The sequence below is a fragment of the Poecilia formosa genome, unplaced genomic scaffold, assembly GCF_000485575.1.
Source record: "Poecilia formosa unplaced genomic scaffold, Poecilia_formosa-5.1.2 Scaffold2, whole genome shotgun sequence".
NCBI lineage: Eukaryota > Metazoa > Chordata > Actinopteri > Cyprinodontiformes > Poeciliidae > Poecilia > Poecilia formosa.
Genome location: NW_006799941.1, coordinates 1,865,958 through 1,877,964, shown reverse-complemented (window position 1 = coordinate 1,877,964; position 12,007 = coordinate 1,865,958). Strand labels below are relative to the sequence as shown.

The 12,007-nt window shown below is 36.4% G+C and overlaps 1 protein-coding gene across 1 annotated transcript in view; it reads left to right on the top strand.

Moving 5' to 3' along the window:
* LOC103136015 (protein phosphatase 1 regulatory subunit 1A) overlaps positions 1–8,513 on the top strand; it is a 26,099-nt gene extending 17,586 nt beyond the window's left edge. The window contains exons 3-7 of the mRNA XM_007549090.2: positions 1,062–1,099; positions 1,263–1,326; positions 2,954–3,136; positions 3,973–4,101; positions 5,532–8,513. Coding sequence (XP_007549152.1) covers positions 1,062–1,099; positions 1,263–1,326; positions 2,954–3,136; positions 3,973–4,101; positions 5,532–5,611 — 494 coding nt within the window. The 3' untranslated portion in view covers positions 5,612–8,513. The remainder of the gene's footprint in view (positions 1–1,061; positions 1,100–1,262; positions 1,327–2,953; positions 3,137–3,972; positions 4,102–5,531) is intronic.
* The last annotated feature ends 3,494 nt before the right edge of the window (positions 8,514–12,007 follow it).

Genomic DNA, 12,007 nt, shown 5'->3' with positions numbered 1-12,007 from the left:
CACACACACACATACACACACACACACACACACACACACACACAGACGAACATCATTTGCAGTGCCAAGGGATGCGTAGGTTGCCAAGCAACTAGGTGGTGTCCTAGAAAAAAAGTTTCAAGGCTGTAAAACATAGATTTTGATGTAAGTTAAAGATGCTCACTGTTGATCAGAGATTTCACTGTACCAGAGTCAGCTGTTTCATTTAACACGTTTAACTTCCTCAGCTCTAAGGCTATCATGTTCTACATAATACATCTCCCTATCTTCTCTTTACTCAGAAATGCTTCTGCGAGTTTTACAGCTTATATGCTAGTGAACATTTCTTTAGACATTCAGAAAAACTGTTAACAGCTAAAACAGCTCTGGATCAGCTCAAATAAATTCACTTAAAAGGGACAAAACTGAACTGAGTTTGAGTGCCAGGTGGCTCAGCTGGTAGATTGGGGTCCTTGATGTGGTTGTCCTGTGTCCGAGTCCCAGTTTTGGGCAATTAGCTGGAAGTCTTTTCTCTCTCCCTCCTTCCTCTTCCTCCCATTTCATGGTCATTTACTGCTAAATAAGGGCCACTAGAAATTAAAATATCCTGCAAAAAACACCAGACAGTTAGTGACGCAGATGTTCTCTGCGTCACTAACATTGTTTTGGTTAAAAAGTGAAATACAAAAAATTAGAAAAAAAAAAAAAAAAATCAAAAAGTACAAAGTATATTTAAAAAGTCAAACTACAGCATGATCAACGTCATAGAAAATGAACTTGTTGTCTTTTCTGACTACATAGGAAGTAAGTTTACACAACTCGTAGGTTGAGTTAGGGTTTGTCTTTGAAGGTGGATGTAATTGATGTGTAGTGGCGTCGCAAGGATCAGTGCTGGGTAAAAATCAGGCCCTTGTATCAGATAATGTGTGATGTGGGCAGAGGTTATCTTCTCTGCTCTGCTCTCTTTGGATGCACAGCAGAACTTCATCTACGAACACAAAATCTAAAACAGATTTTTTGTTGCAGTTATGTGTTTTCTATTTCTGTATCCAGAACTAAAGTGATTGTTTGCTTTGTGACAGAAATAGATGAAGATCGGCTTCCAAACCAGTTGTATAAGGTAATTCAATCAAGCTCTCTAAAACACAGATTCACTGAAATGTGATTATTAAAAATAAAATTTAAAAAAATCCCTCTACTGTTGTTTTCATTAAATTGAGTTTCAGCTCAAATCCATCTTTGTGCTTTCTGCTTAGCTGATATGTAATGTTGATATTTTGCAGGCTGCTCTGTTGAATTCTCCCCGACAACGAAGAAAAGGACAAAAGGGGACACCAACAATGAAAGGTGCACTGTTTTATCAACCTTATTATCTCTTTCGCATGTGTGATGGTGACAATCTGTTAAAAACAGCACTTTGCTATTAGCTCCCATTGTAGAGCAGCTTCTTTTCCAGAGCAGTAAAGATACAAAATGTTATATCTGTAAAACACCAATCCCTTTTAAGTTTTCACATTTAATTTTATTTCTAGAAATGCTAACCTGTTGCTAAGGCAACAAGGTATTTGATAAAGTGACTTGCATAAAGTTTTGAGAAAGAGAAATAGAAAATGCATTCAGAGTAACCTGAGAAGTTTTATTGGCCTCAGCTTTTACTTTAATGTTCCACAGCCAAGAATCTCTTTTCGCCTGTAACATAAAGGTTTGTTTTGTTGATGTAGATCACATTTAAATAGTAAAGCAAAGATGAAAGGATGGAAATGATATTTGGTTGAGTTCAAGGAAGCTTTTGAGTAAGTAGGACACACCTTAATATCCTTTGTTATGGTGAAATAAACTTTATATTTGGAGATTAAAGAGGAAGAAGGGGTTTCTGTGTAAAACTGTGGAAGGAGAAATTGTTTTTCAAAGCTGTAAGATCAAAATGGAAAAAATATATTCAGTTCTGCTAAACAGTAAACTTTTCTTTGCTTTTACTTTTTTATCACTGCAATGTTCCCTTTTGATGTAATGCAAAGCACCTTTAATTATCTTGTTGATGAAATGTGCTGTGAAAATAAACTTACCTTTCCTAATCCAGATGTGCTTAGAGAGACAGACTCTCTAAACACACAGACTTTAAATGAATTCAGATAGACTTTAAATAAATTCCTCTACCAGAATTAGATTTTTGTTTTGACTATACATTATGAATGACTTTAGTTTAATGAAAACACCAAGTAATATGGCCAAAAAGAAGGAGTCATTGTTGCATCCCATTTCCACTTTGTAGGTTTAAACGACTTCCAGGCATTATTGTCTGCACAGTATAATCTGCATAGCGCTGGCTAGTTAATGAGGGAAGTTCTTTCCATCTTTCCATCTTTGGGTCCAATTTCTAACTTTCTCTGTCAGTGTGGCTCTTCCTTCGCCAAGGACTCATTATCCGATTTTTAGACTGGGTCTCCCCTCTAGTCTCTATGTTTTTGACTTATAAAGTTGGCCTACATGAGAAAAATTTTATTGGTTTTTGGAACTTTTATGCAATGCTAACAGTGGAGAAAACACACACCAAGGAAAATGAGCAAGTCAATTTGTTTTTCCAGCACATCTATAAGGCAGGAAGGAGCATATGTAGTCAAAGTGACAGCATTTTTCGTTAAATTGAAGAATAAACATTTGGAGACATATTTTTGAATGTTTATTATGTCGTTTTATTTAACAATCTGTTAGAGGTAACCTCTGGTGGTCAGAATATTTAGGTGATAATTATTGTGCTTTATTTTTGAACATGTTAAATAAGTGTTAAGTTGTTTTTCCCTTCTTAATAGTACAGGTGGTTAATTTAACAGAAAAAAAAAAGCTGTTAAACTTCTTTTTCTGGATTTCTTCATCCTCCAACAAACTCTTCATCCTTAACCTTGTTTACCCTGTTTGGTCGCCATCAGCCGTTATTTTCGCGCGTTAATGTCTTTCTTGACGTCCCTCTTCACAGAGCTGCAGTTTCTTGTAGAACATCACCTGTACAGGCAGCAGCAGGGAGCTGGAGACGAATGCTCCTCAGAGAGCTGCTTGTCTGACCGGCCCAGTCCCGACTCTGTTCCCACTGGCGAGGAGCTCCCACATGATGACGAGGCCACTGCAGAGGCCTTTGAAAAGCTGCGCTGCCAAATGGAAGGTAAGTTAGAAACCAAAAAAAAAAAAAAAGTGATTTTATTATTTGCTTGCCAAGAGTGCTTTAGCATAAGTTGGTTATGTATGTAGTTCTTAAAAATCTACTTTAAACAGTCATACTTCGACTGTACACTAAAGTGTTAAGTCGGTATTTACTTATTGACACTGATTCTTCTCTTCAAGCTATAACATAGCAAATGTTTTTGTTAAACCCACTACATGCAAAGACATCCATCTTTGCAGATGCTGTCTGTCTGAGCTAAACTATTTTACTTTCTCTGACAAAAATAGCCTTGCCTGGGGCAACTAATTCAATGTAATGGCAGGTAGAGCTAACAGCACACACTAACCACACTTGTAATTGCCCTCGACTAATGCATTCTGAGTGTACCGGGCTTATTTCCCTGAAGCAGTAGCACTGTGTAGTGGTTTAAATTTTGTATCAGCCCACAGTGTGACGTACAACATGGAAAGCCCCCTTTCAAGATTACAAGATGATTGTCCTGTATTTGAAAGTTTCACCAGTGGAGGCTTAATGAAGCCCTCAGTCTGGATGAAAGAAGCAAAGCGGAAGCCGGGGAAAGCAAATCAATGACCATTAACACCAGTTCTGTCGAGTATGGATTCACTCAAAGATCAGTGGTTTAAATTTGTTATGAGGGGTAAATAACCTTCAACTGTAAATGTCAGGTGGCATTGACTGATGAAAGGTGGAGCAGCTCTGTTCATCACTTGAAAACTACTGCTGCAGGATGTTGTTTCATCTTTAGCACGTTGAGTTTTGTCTCTGGCTGTAGTTTCTCTCCGGTCAACATTTATCTGCCTCCCTGCTCCCTGCAGAGTTCTCCAGGGAGAGCCTATTAGATGCCGGCGGTGAACTTGAGTGCCCCCTCTCCGAGGAGAAAAACGATTGTTCCAGTGTGGCCACCGTAGCAGATCCCTCGTCCCAGAAAGAAAATGCACTAACAGGTAAACAAAGATCAACCTTGCTAAGGCGCAAATCTTTTCCTCCCACGTCTGTTTCTGTTCACGAAGGGACACTTTCACTGTCCATTTGCCAAGTACACAGGGTTTATTTATGCAGGGTAAACAAGATTTGGTCAGTGTCAATAATCATGGCTTGTCAATAAACAACTGTGAAGTGGCCTTGACTTCATGTGTGAAATATCTAGGAAGACAGTCACTCAGCTGCTGGAGGCATGGAGCTGAATATCAAGGTTGAATACAGATGCTAATATCTAAAGTGTTAAAACCAAAAATAAATCTAAAGAAAATGTGTCCTTGCCCCTGGTAAAAAATCTTTAAAATAATATGCCAGCTAATATGTTATTAGTTACTTTACAGGATCCTAAGCAGGGCTTAAAAACTCTGCTGATTGAAATAATTGTTACCTTATGCAGCAGATGGTTTAAGAAACTAATCTAGAAAACTATCCCTGGAAAAAGACAAAGGTTTTGTATGGTACTTGACTGGATGCAGGGTTTGCAAATCAACATGCATCAATAGGCCCTTTAAACAGTAAAATCTGCAAACATCTTCATGAAATAGCAACGAAATAACACTTCTGTAAACCAGAAAATAAGCAAATGCTAACTTCAGTTATTTTATTTTATTTTTTAAATACATTCATATTTTAGTTTTTCCACACATTTAAATTCCCTGGGAAAATTGGACCTTTGACTTATAATCCCACAAACAGCTTCTAAAGGAGATGTCAGAAACTGAAAATATGCAAAAAGGGAAGAAATTTTTTTTTCATGAAACATTAATGTGTGGTCTTAAATAAGTAAAATTTATTTACGTAGCACCTTATACAGTTGAAGATCACTAAGTAATCACCTCACAAAGAGAGTAAAAGAATTAGAAAAGAATTAAACATTGACAAAAGACAGCGTATTTCAAAAATACTAACAATGAAAAACACATGTTGTAATTTTTAAAAGACATTAAGGAAAAGCATACTGGAATAAGAATGTTTTTAGCCGCCTTTTGAATAAGGCAGAACCCTGAAGGGCAACGTAAAAACAAAACAAGCTTGTTCACTTGTTATTAAAAAAAGTACAAAAAAAATAAAAAAAAAAAACATTACTGCATTTAAAGGGCATACAAGACCTGTGGTTTTAAAATGAGTTAATATTGAGCATGAATATTCTTCAGTGGGAAAATATTATCAATGAGACTCTTTACTGTATCCGAAATATATCTGATGGAATTGACAAAGAATGCAATAACTACATATACAAAAAAATTAAATGAGGTAAGATACACTCTCAAAAGAATGACAATATATGTTACCAAATATTTATTCACTTTTCATGAAATTCCTCTGAAGAATATTGAATCGAAAGCGTGCTTCTGTTTCTCAACTCTTAGTATTTATCGCTTGTCTGTATTTTCAGACACAAAGGCAGGAGCATCCAGTGCAAACCAGCCATCAGGGAAGAAGACGAACAAAGTCAGCCTCGAGACAAAGAAATAGACGTCTGTGCAGCCAAATGTTGTCCAGTCTGCCCAACGCAGTGACAAAAGATTGTCCATGCAGATTGAGGAACATCAGGGCATCGCTATACCTCTGCAGCCAGGCTTTAGTTACCACCTCAAAAATAAGACAAAATCTTTCTTTAGCTATTTGTGAAAAATTAAACCACATTTTCAACAGTTCTTACTGTACTGCTCTGAAGCTAGCCAATTGTGTGTATAAATCTGAGATTCATGCCTCAGTAACACATTCATAACCATGCTTCATACATGATATTCCCTCTTATTGACCAAAACGAACAAGAAAAGCATAATACTTTTTTTTTTACAGATGTCTTAGTTTGTGTTATGAGTTTCCTATTTCACGTTGGATCGATAAAATGGATCAGCACATGATAAACAAATGGAGCTAATGGAGTTTAAATTGTAATTAGAAATGCGGTCCCTAACTGAGTGAGCAGTATGTGATGAGTGAAATTCATATTAGAACGTATATTTACATAACATGCATCACCTTAAACATATGAGCTTTGAATCTTGAAATGAATAACTTGGTGAGCTATGATAACTGGTTAATTAATGAGTTCAAAAGTGGCCAAAAATAAATAAATTGACTTTTAAAAATTCCTTTTCCCCCAATTTTTACAGTTATGTAATCACTTTTTTTTTTTTTTAACCAAACATGCACCTATAAAAAAGTATCATCACAAAGTCAGTGTTTTTTTTTCCCCCAACATTGTTTCAAGCATTTTTTACTCATTACTCCAATGATTGTTGTGCATGAATAATAATACTTCTGAAAGAAAAATTTACAACTTAGTTGAATTGATGAAAAAACTTCCTGTGACCAGTATTAGCACCGTGCTGCTAATTTTTTCCAGCAGCTACTCAAGTTTGATTAGACTTTATTTTTTTCATAATTAGCGTGTAGTTGCTTTAGCCTAGAGAAGCTGGCATATTTTAAGATGAAAAAAGCATTTCTAACATTTCACTAAACGTTGCTACCACCTCACAGCATAACATACTAAAAATGTTTACTTACAGTACTGTCTCGAAATCCTGATCAGGATTTTTTTTACCCTGATATCAACCAACTTAAGCGTATAGGCTGATAATTAGATACAGTTCAATAGATGTAAATGTTTGTAAACTTCATAAACTAACACAACACAATCAGTTTGACAATAACGAATCACAAATTTTTCCTCTTCTTATGATTCTTACCTTTTGTAATTTTGTCCAAACTGCAGTTTTAGCTGGACGGTCTGAAACGCTGCTCTAATATGTAGGTTCACAAAACACTTCACTTCACACAGCTTCACAGCTTAATCATTTCTTCTGATGATGAATCTGACTTGACCATACAGAAACAGTTTTTAATAAACTTAATGTTTACAGTTTTGCTCCCTGCTTAAGTGCTGTTCATTCCGTTTTGATTACTTATCGACTCGTCGTTTAATGAGGTTCTAGTCATTTCTGTGTGCTACAAAAAAAGTTGTTATACTACTCCAGAGAGTCACTACTTTGTTTTACTTGTCCTACAATTTAATGTCAAGTGTTTAAGCTGTGGCTGTCCCCTAAACTGACAGCTGTCTGTCCTGATTCGACAAATCAAGAGTAGCAGGCCTCCTGACACACACACAGTGACCCTCTGCAGCCTCTTTCTCTCCGTACAAACATGTTGGTAGATTCTCAAGGGAAAAACTAAATTTGAACAACAAAATAAAGTGCATAAATTATAATGTTTTCCAAGTTGTAGTGATTAATTAAAAATCGACCATGCAAAACACATCTATTTGGTGTGGAATTAAATCAACATCACGAGGAGAGTTTTGGCAATTTCGTCCCAAAATCAAGATGGACACTTCTCTCAAACGATTTATTTCAAATTGAACTCTTGAGCTTGTGCATGTGCTTTGTGTGTCTGTGGTGACTCTGTGAAGGGCTGGAAACTTGCTCAGAGTTTATCTCAGTCCTGCCTAGTGACTGCTGTAATAAGCTCCAGCACACTCTTTAGCAGACAACAGTCAAGTGTGGAAAATTAATCATTTGAGTTGGACCCATGAGCATTCTACTTTTCAAAAAGTGTGACTTTTTAATGAGTACATTATTTCACTGCATAGACAGAGTTATATGTTGCTCCTCCATACGGAAAGCAATTGAACCACCAGGTTGTAAATGTGTGGCTGATGAGTGGAGCTCATTACATTGGGATAAATTTGCAGATTAATTTACATATTTTGGATTAGCAAAGGGAAACTCATCTCTACTGAGCAAACTGCACCATCATTCTTAACATATGATTGCTTATTGGGAACCTGAACCGAGGCCATAATAAACATCTCAATGCATGGCACTGAATGTAAAGTGATGATATTTTTAGGTCTGAATTTGAGGCATTTACTATACATTGCTGTATTTTATACAACAATCTAAATATTTAAATATGGACACGCATTGTAATTGCTGCATTCTCTGTAAAATATTCTCCTAGTTTTGTATGTGCTGAAGAAATTATGAAGCGATCACCACTTTTCGAATTGTTCTCATCACATTCTGAGGTATTTGTTTCACTGCAGTGACATTATCATGTAGATTATGTGACAATCCCTCCATAACCTTCCCGTCATATTTACCATGTCTGAAAGAAACAGAACCTCTTTAGTTAACACTTGCAGCACTGGCAATTTTCTCAACAGCAAAGACTGTAAAACATTCCTGTAAAAGCTTTTATTTCCCCTCCCCCTGTATTTATGAACCCTGTAATGTCTGTGTTTTGAATGGTAACAGTGTAGTTTAAATGAATTATATTTGGAAGTTTTTGTTTCTGTTTTAATTGAATGGATAGCTGATTTGCGTGTGTAATCTACTTTTGTTTGATACAATAAAATGTTTAAGTTGGTGATGGGTTATGTTTCTTTGACTCATATCCAGGGACACTTTCTAAATTCTTGCAGGTTAAGGCTGACACCTTGAGAGTTGCCGTCAGAGTCAGGATGTGTGCCGTAAGCAGAGTTGGTCAAAAACATCTCCTGAATTGTCAGAAATAAGAGTGAAGTTAAACTTACCACTGCACCATTTGTCGTGGGTTTACTTGGGGTAAATTTTGACTTAACCCTAAAAATAGACTCTTTAGCTTAAATAATTCACTGTACTTGGACCCAAGAGTATAAAACCACATGCATTTTTCATGAAGAAGGCAGGGTTCAACAAATGCATTTTGTGACACTGCAGCATTTTAAGTTACAAGTGATACCCCTACAGACAAAAATAAATGCTATTTTTAGAGCATTTGTATCTCTAGATAAAGTACATCAGCATATCTTCATATATATTTATTAAGATCCATTCAGAACAAAAAGCGTGATTAAAATATGTTGCAAAAATTACAAAATGAACTTTAATATGTCATTTATCTCTATGCTTAACTTGCAATGTTGAGTAAACTGGGCCGCTGTGGTTATTGTATGTATTCTTAAAAGGAAATCATGAACACCAGAAAATGTTTGTTATAAGCATTGGAGTGAGTCATGAGGCAATGGTCATCTTACAATACATGTACTACATTTAGAAAATAAAATTAAATACTTACATATTAGAAACCATGTACATCTTAATGTCTTTAGCTTAACCTCTGTTGAAAACCATGTGAAGTTTAATACTAAGTTGGGGCAGCAGAATAGGTTCTCACTCTATACCGCCTCCTGCTGGAGGATTAGAAAATGTCAGAATTTCAAAATGGTCACATGACTAGTAAATCATATTTTGGTGTCACTGGTTCCTGCCCAGAACAGAATACTGGAAGCTTCCTTGTAAGGATTTTAATTCTTATTGCCTGGATTTATTTATGATTACAATAACTACAGTGCATCTGGAAGGTAATCACAGTGCCTAACATTTTACACAGCTCGTGTTTCTGCCTTTGTCCAAATTGGATTCATTTATTTCCTCATAATTTCACACACAAACACTGCATTATCACAAAGAGATTTCTTTTGATTGATTTAGAAAATTTCTTACAAATAGAAAACCAGGTATTCACAGATTTGGCTTAATATGTTATTGATCCACCTTTGGCACAGCCTCAAGTCTTTTTGAATTTGATGCCACCAGCTCAGCTCACCAACCTTCAGACAGATTCACTCATTCAGTTCTGTGGCTCCGTCAGGTTGCAACCATTTTCAGAGACATTCAATAGGATTTGAGTCTGGTTTGGCCGTCCAGAACTATTCAGAGTGGTTCTGAAGCCTTTGGGATCTTGGCTATGTGCTTTAGGTTGTTGTCCTGCAGAAAAATGAACCGTTACCCCAGTCTCAGGTTAAGATCACTCTGGAGCAGGTTTTCATCCAGGCTGTCTCTGTACATTATTGCTTTCTGACTTATCTGCCAGTTCCTGATGCTGCAAAGCATCCCCAGAGCATCATGCTGCCACCACCTTGGTTTATCTTATGGATGGCATTGGTCTGTTCATGAGTCATACCATGACACCTGGCTTTTTTTATAGATAAGGAAAACTACCCTAAGGCCTTGTAGAGATAACCGGGGCATAACTCAGACACCAATGACAGCCCAGACTAAAGGCTTCAATTATGATTCTTGGTGCCTCTTGAACAGACATTAGTTGTACACATGCGCCAAGTTGGATGGGTGGTGGTTGGAGGTGAATTTGCAGAAATGTCCAACAAGAATTTAGTGTTTGTGTTGCACATCCAGTAAAAATAAACATGAAAACAAAGTGAAACAGAAAATAATTGACCACAATCTCATTTATAAACAAACATTCACTTTTTTTTTTAATTATCATACTCAGTGGCACATTTCTTTAAATCACTATCAATTCCTGTATAGTATCTTTTCTTTTCTTACTCTCAGTTTTCATATTTTCAGCTTGGTGTGAATCTGCAGGCTTCGGCTTTTCTGTCACTTTGTTGCTGGTGTACCTTAATTTTCCCCACTAGGGGCAATAAAAGTAATCTATGCTATATGTAAAATTCATGTCTAAATCCAAAGGCTGAAAGATAGTTTTATTAAGACTGCATTTTGCTATTACTCCCAGTTATGGTTATCTAGAACTGTGACTGAATAGTTTTTTTTTGTTGTTGTTGTTTTTGCTTTTCATAGAAGTTGCTATTTGCCCAACATTTCTGCATAGCTATGGCACCTTCTAGGAGCAGCCGAATCAGCATAGCTATTGTTCCCAATTGCTTAAGGTTCTCTCTGAAAAAATATTGTATGTCTTCCTGTGTTTAATCTTGCCAATCCTTTGAGAAAGCCCAGTGAAGAACCAATTGCAGCCACTAACTATAAGTATCTGTTTTTCATCACCTAAATTTAACAACTGACTCAGTTTAGCTTTTTTTCTCTCCCAGATGAAGCCACTAATAGAGACTCCTGGGCCAGCATTAGAATGTTGAGTTAAGACCAAAATATTTATTCCCCTGCAGATTTAGGTTCAAAAATTATCTTTGCAAATCTGCCAAAGTAACTTGTTTTTGGAATGGCCCACCCAGATCCCTGGCTTTAATCAAACCTAGTCCATACAGCAAGCCTGTGAGTTTTCAGCAGATCTAGAAAATAAATCTCTTCCTAGTTTTACAGTCATGTAAACCACCGTACCAGAATGCATCTGTAAACTTTGTAGAATCAGAAAAGATGTTTAAATGTTAACATATTATTACAAAACAGCAGCTGCCCCTCTTCAAATTCTGAAGTACAAGTACGTTTTGCTACATGTGTAATGTCGATAATGGACCAAAAACATGTGACTTGTGGGTAATTAGTATGCCCGTACAGCAGGAGGCGTTGTTGGACTCACTATTAACAAACTGCAAAAGCACCTTGCTTAAGATTGTGGGGACTGAGAGTACTGTTTGCATCTTGCAGCTGTCCGTCGGCCTTTCAGCACATATTAAATCACCAAACATCCCATAAACTCTTTAGGAGTTTATGGATAAATATTTATTAAATGTTTATTTAACAGAACGGAGAGGCCTCTCAGAGCCGTACAGAGTCATGCGAAGTTGGAGGTGGCTTCTGGTTTTAGTCCGCTGTGGGAAATGACTAAATTATGATTATATCTTCAGTGTATTTAAAACCTGTTTTAACTACAAAGTCAAAACAGGTTTTTTTGATACTTCAAACCTGGACTAAATTATTCTGCACTAACAGAATTACTCAAACCCAGTTCTATGTGACTTCACAGTTGCAAGGTACAAATACTTTGCACCAAATACCTCCATGTGATTACGTCAGGCAAATATTAGCAAACTACCAATTTAAAAGCTAGAAATATATAAAACGTAAAAGGCAAGAATTTAAAACCATGCATTATAAATCTGGAAACTGGTGCAAAATAAGTGCAAATGCTGCACTCTTAAATAAGTCACATAAGTCAAAA